The sequence below is a fragment of the Hermetia illucens genome, chromosome 4, assembly GCF_905115235.1.
Source record: "Hermetia illucens chromosome 4, iHerIll2.2.curated.20191125, whole genome shotgun sequence".
Taxonomy (NCBI): domain Eukaryota; kingdom Metazoa; phylum Arthropoda; class Insecta; order Diptera; family Stratiomyidae; genus Hermetia; species Hermetia illucens.
In genome coordinates this window covers 120,833,089-120,839,088 of record NC_051852.1, presented here as the reverse complement: position 1 = coordinate 120,839,088, position 6,000 = coordinate 120,833,089, and the positions used below count along the sequence as shown (strand labels likewise).

Below are 6,000 nucleotides of genomic sequence, written 5' to 3'. Positions count from 1 at the left end.
ACTTAGGTTTAATCAAGTAAACTTCAAACTGGTATGGGAACGCCTTAATAATTATTGGTTCAGAAGGCAATGAGACAGCGGATGAGATGACCAGGAAAGGAGTAGTAACCAGAATCGTTCTGTGGAACCGGAAACGGGTTCACGGATATGATGCTAAAGAATAAGGAGGAATGATTAAGAAAACTATACTATGCTAATTTACCAGGAATGCAGGGTTATCATAGAGGAATGCAAACCCAAGCACTCGCAGTAATGCTTAAATCTCACCAAGAGTAGCCTCACGATGATAGTACCCTTAAAGGGACGTGGTTCAACTTCCGTTGACACTATTATCATTATAGTTTGACAAAAATAAACCCCACTTGGCTTCTTGGCGGCATTGGCGTTGGGTACGGAGAGGGTTCGGTATAGTAAGAAGTCAAGTATGTTAACGGTAGATTACTCAGTAAAGATAAAGATGATGCTAGACCTCTACAATTTTTTTTTTTTTGGCTTGCATGTGCTCAAGAAAATAAAGTGATTTCCGACATTAATTTTATCAAGAGGGATAAGGTTGCTGAAAACTGAGATTGCGAAAACATGCTATGGCTTAAAAGCATATATGCACACTCTGAACTCAATTATTCGATGGCTGTTTCGGTGCTTTGCTTGAATCTTGAATCTCTAATTCAATCCATAACTAAAGGCTAATTTGGAAAGGTAATGAAGACGCAGAAGTAAAGTATTTTCTTTATAAATATATTTACTACAAAAATAAACTATTCAACTAAATTAATACTTTTCCACATAAGTACATGAATATCAAATCTGAATTTTCCTAGTGACTAAAAATAAGGCTTTGTTTCAGATTGTGACTCGTTACGCTAAATACAAACATTTTAACGAGCATAACGCAGCGGCTATACCGAGGGTAGTTGCTGTGTATAAAACAGCAGCTGTTGATTGCAGCAAGGATATCACGGATCCGATTCCCAAGGATATTATGAGTTGAGCCACAAACGCCATGCTGCTTATTATAGCAATATCAGTACCCAGTCCGCGTGGTTTCTTCATCTCGACATTCTGACCGTCTTTGACCTTAAACTGAACAATAAATTTGTTAGCAAAAAAATGGACATAGTGACTTGAAAGTAAGACTTACACATCCATGGGAGTGATACTGAGCCACCAGAATATATGGCATCGTGAACATGGTCGCGTAGATGGATCCAGCTGCTGCGCTGAATACTAATACACTAATCTTCGTTGGCCACAGAGCTAACACGGCCATTCCAATGGAGAACACTAGAATGCCGCCTGTGTAAACGACTCGTGTACTGGAGATAGAAGTTTCATAAAAAGACTAAAACACATCAAATATAGACAACTCTTACTTGAGCCACTTGATAAGTTTCTCAATAAACGAGGAGTAAACTGAACATGAGAGCGCATAGATTGCTAGCCCCCAGCAGCCGAAACGAACACCTTCTTCATAAAGAATAGCTTGCTCTGAATTTGGAGGAGCCTGGGATGTAAGAAAATTAAATATTCATTAAAATTGTTTAACCATTTGAAGCATATCTTGGAATCAACGAATGGACAATATAAAGTACGATTGTTAAGATACAAATAGAAAATCAATACTTACAGTTGGCGAACCATGAAATACGGTTTCTCCCACGAAGTCAGTGAAATACAAGCAATAACAGAAATCAGCCATCCAGCAGAGAACATTAGTGAGGCAAAGAATCCACATTGCCTTTGGCATTTTCACCACACTGGTCATATACTCCCTTAAGCTTATAACTTTCTCTTCATCTTCGTCTTCCTCGATGATCCCGTTCTCAACTGGCTTTTCCGTAAGGTTTGGAATAGAGCCGGCAATAGTAAAATCTTCTGAAGCTAATGCAACTTGACTCTCCAGGGCATCCTTGTTAGGTTCTTGATCTAATACCATGGTCTAAATATAATGTGGAAGAAATTTCATGAAATTATAGGAAAGAAAGTATCCGGTTGAAATTACATTATCTTCTAGAAAGTATGAGGAAGATACTAGGAGGATTGCAAGCCTACATAAATAAAATAATGCAGGCGGCCTTTCAAAAGGCGAGTTTCAGTGTAACGTTCAGAAGGCATAATCCCTACACAGACTCTTGTGGGTCTTGTATGTTATATACTGTGTTCAAAAGACTCGACTCGCTCGCTTAAAATACAGGAGGAAGTGAATCCTGAAACCCACAAGAAAGCTATCCTGTGACATTGTTCAGACCAAATGGAACTTTTCGAAATCGTAATTATTAGAAAGTTTCCGAGTGACCAGAGCACCAGAAGTCGAATTTTGTCAATCTCGGGTTGACTTCTGATGCAAGTAAGCTCCGTATACATATAACATCATAGAGCGGGTTCCCACTTAGGCTTTCACGCCTAAAGTGCAATTTTCTAAAGCCAGTTTACCGAATCGTCATTCTATGCCCAGTTCTGCTATCTGCATGATCCATCTCTTGGCATGCTTTACTATTTTGCGGCTTTTGCGGTTCCATGCTATGTATTCTCCACGTTTCAATCACTAAATGGATACACCACACTTGGATTAAAACCGGATTCAACTTTCGTGCATCCTGTGCTCAGCTCATACGGACGACGTATACACCAATTTACAAGCAGTACCAGGCACGGCTTTGTCTCCGGCAAAAATTTTAGGCAATATAGTGCCGTTCTGGCATTTGTTGCCATTGATAGGAATGTTCTAGATGATAGAGCTTAATCCTGTAATAGCGCTTTTTCCAGTCCTATAAAGGTTTCTGTCATTCAATTGACCTGTTCCAGAATCTTCCATACTTTTGTGGTGTGCGGAGATAGATGAAGTAAAATTTACGCAGAAAAACGGCGCCCAGAGAGAAAATTATAGGAGTCTGAGCTGAAAATTATGCGGGCCCCCTTATTATTCGGTTTTCTATAACGTTTCTATCCCGAACCCCGAGAAAATTCCGGGTCCTACATATTACAAACAGTACCTATAAGGTCGTTTAAACAAATTTCAATTCTTCATAATAAGTAGGATCTCTTATAGATGGCTCTCTTCAATATCTTCGCAATGAGTAGGCACACTAACAGATTTATTGGGCTTGATTAGTTTTACCAATATTTGAATTTTCTAAAGTTCCTCGAAACTTGTAACCAGAGTTAATTGACAAAACAGGAGAAATACGAACAACTGGTGACTCCTGGGAGGTCTTTGTTACGAAAAGCTGCAGACGGAGAAGGATGAAGGCGAGTCTCCCGCGCCTAAAAACGGGACAAATTGTACCAACTGGTCCTCCAGGTTGGGGGTTGGGTAGGGCTGACAACCCTACACGGAAAACAACTTGTTACGAAGCCACAAAAGGGCCTCGGACTGGATTGACTGTACAACGACGAACCCGGCAACGACAACAGAAAAAAATTTTGCGCATTCTCTCATGGAACGTGCGTTTCCTGTACAGAGATGGAGGTGCCAAGCAGCTAGCCCTGTCCCAATATAGGGCTGATGTATGGTAATAGCGATGCAAGAGATGCGTTGGACAGGGACCGGTTTCCCGGAGAAGAGTCGCTCATCCAGTAAACCATGCGCTCGGAGCAGGTTTCTTAGTCAGCCAAAAAATTAAACATGCTATTATCGGCTTTGAAAACATAAGCGAACGGCTATGGAAGTACCGAGTTTCCGCTGAAAGTGAACCACAAACAAACGTGGGCCTCTCCAGACGGGACAACTTTCAACCAAATTGACCACGTGTTGATCGAACGACGTCACCTCTCAGCCTTGATGAATGTCAGAATATATAGGGGGGCCAATATAGACTTGGATCACTATATCGTTGGCTTGGTGCTCCGAGTTCGAATAACAACACCACTCAGAATCCCCTCTGACAATCAGGTGAAAGTTAACACTGAAGCCATCCACAACAAAGCCCTCCATAACAACTATAAGGGGGAAATGGATGCCGCAATAACCGCAGTCAACAGAGATCCTGGAGATGAAGCATCAACAAATGATCTTCACAATCACCTGAAGAACGTTATCATAAATATGGCCACAAACATACTTAACCCCAGCCGCAAAAAGAGTCGGAACGACTGGTTTGACGATGAATGTAAGCTAGCAATGCAACGGAAGAATGCTGCATACCGAGTAATGATGCATTCTCAAAGAACGCGGGCACGCGCGGAGACTTATCATGAACTCCGTCGAGCGGAGAAGCGACTTCACACACGGAAAAAGCAAGCCTGGGAGAACCAACAGGGCTGTGAACTCGAAAAGTACATGCAGGAACCGCACTAGGCGCGCAATTTTTACCAACAAGTCAGCATGATGAAGCCTTACACACCTCAATGCTCTTCCTGCCGAGACAAAGAGGGAAATCTGATTTCCGACAGAATGGGTATATTAGAGCGATGGGTTGAGTACATTGATGAACTACTGAACAGCCACAACATCGGTGAGTTGAAGGTCCCGCCAACAAGACGACGGACATATACTGCCACCACCAAGTTTAGGAGAAACAGTGTGTGCAATTCATTGGCTTAAAAATCATAAGTCGCCAGGAGCCGATGGAATTACAGCCGAATTGGTTAAATATGGAGGCAACCAATTACACAACGCGGTTCATCAACTTATGCTCTAGGTGTGGAATAGTGAATGAATTCCTGATGACTGGCAGCGAGGTATTATCCATCCCATACATAAAAAGAGGGATATCACACAGTGCAGCAATTATAGAGGTACCACGTTGCTGAGTACCAATTATAAGATATTCTCCGCTATCTTGCTAAGTCGGATAGCCCCATGCGCTCAGAACATCATTGGCCCATACCAAAGAGGCTTCATTCCAGGCAAATCAGCAACAGATCAGACTTTCTCTCTATGGCAAGCGATGGAAAAACTGTTGGACTATGGACATCAGTTACACTATCTTTTCATCAACTTATAATCGCCTGATCCGTTATGCTGAGGTTAATGCGACGGGTACTATCCTGTTTGAGTCCACCCAACTACTGGCCTATGCTGATGATATCGACATTATGAGAAAAACAACCCGAAGTGAACAAATTGCCTTCATCCGGATCGAGCAGACGGGGCTAGATCTTGTGCTGCACATCAATGAAGGCAAGACAAAATATATGATAGTAACGTCAACGCAAAAACCAACCAACCAACAACATCAAACCCCACTGGTCAAACGGGAAGAATGAAGATAGGAGACTACAACTGTAAAACCGCTGATAGTTTCTCGTATCTAGGGCCGGAAATCACAACCAATAATAGCTATGACGACGAAATCTGCGCACGGTTGTTGACAGTCAACAGAGCCTGTTTCAGCTTACAAAACCTGTTTCGCTCGAAACGTCTCACCATAAGGTCAAAGCTCTTACTGTACAATGACCTTGCCAGTCCTTATGTATTGCTCAGAGACCGCGACTCTTGGCCGCATTGGAGACAAGAATCCTCCGAAGAATTGTTGGCCCCCTACCGCTACCCATGACCGCCAGGTTGTGGATAAAATCCAGCTCAATAGATTACGATGGGCGGATCACCTAATCCGTATGAATGAGGATGATCCAGCACGGGAAGTCTATAGGAGCAATATCTATGCACACAAATCTCTACTTACACAGGCAACACCTCTACTATTCAAGATCCGTCTGATAACGATAAGAAAACGGGAGGAAATCCTAAGAGATATGATTTCAATACTATGATAAAGATTGTTAGCTTGATGTATTGCACTTGAAAAATTTAAATGGGAAAACGAGCTAAAAGACAAAGGTGCCGCCAGGTTAGAACTAAAAAACAGTCCAAGAGAAGCTGAAGAGAGGCTCTAGATTTAATGAATTTGTTGAGCAAAAATAAAATAAAATATTGAGATCAGGGGAAGAGATAAATACAATACTATACAAAATCCTTCCTCGTGAATCAAGCAAATACGTTCCTATACGATAAATATTGGTATCCTTACTGAAAAGACAAGAGCCCTTCGCAAGAGG

The 6,000-nt window shown here is 41.9% G+C and overlaps 1 protein-coding gene across 2 annotated transcripts in view; it reads right to left on the bottom strand.

Annotated features, from left to right (window-relative positions):
- Positions 1–705: 705 nt before the first annotated feature.
- The window catches only part of LOC119654630 (proton-associated sugar transporter A-like), a 71,753-nt gene continuing 66,458 nt past the window's right edge, over positions 706–6,000 (bottom strand). For both annotated transcript variants that reach the window (XM_038060101.1, XM_038060102.1), the window contains exons 6-9: positions 1,628–1,939; positions 1,374–1,504; positions 1,142–1,316; positions 706–1,083 (exon numbers count right to left, since the gene is read on the bottom strand). In XM_038060101.1, the coding sequence (XP_037916029.1) occupies positions 859–1,083; positions 1,142–1,316; positions 1,374–1,504; positions 1,628–1,939 (843 nt within the window). In that variant the 3' untranslated portion in view covers positions 706–858. The remainder of the gene's footprint in view (positions 1,084–1,141; positions 1,317–1,373; positions 1,505–1,627; positions 1,940–6,000) is intronic.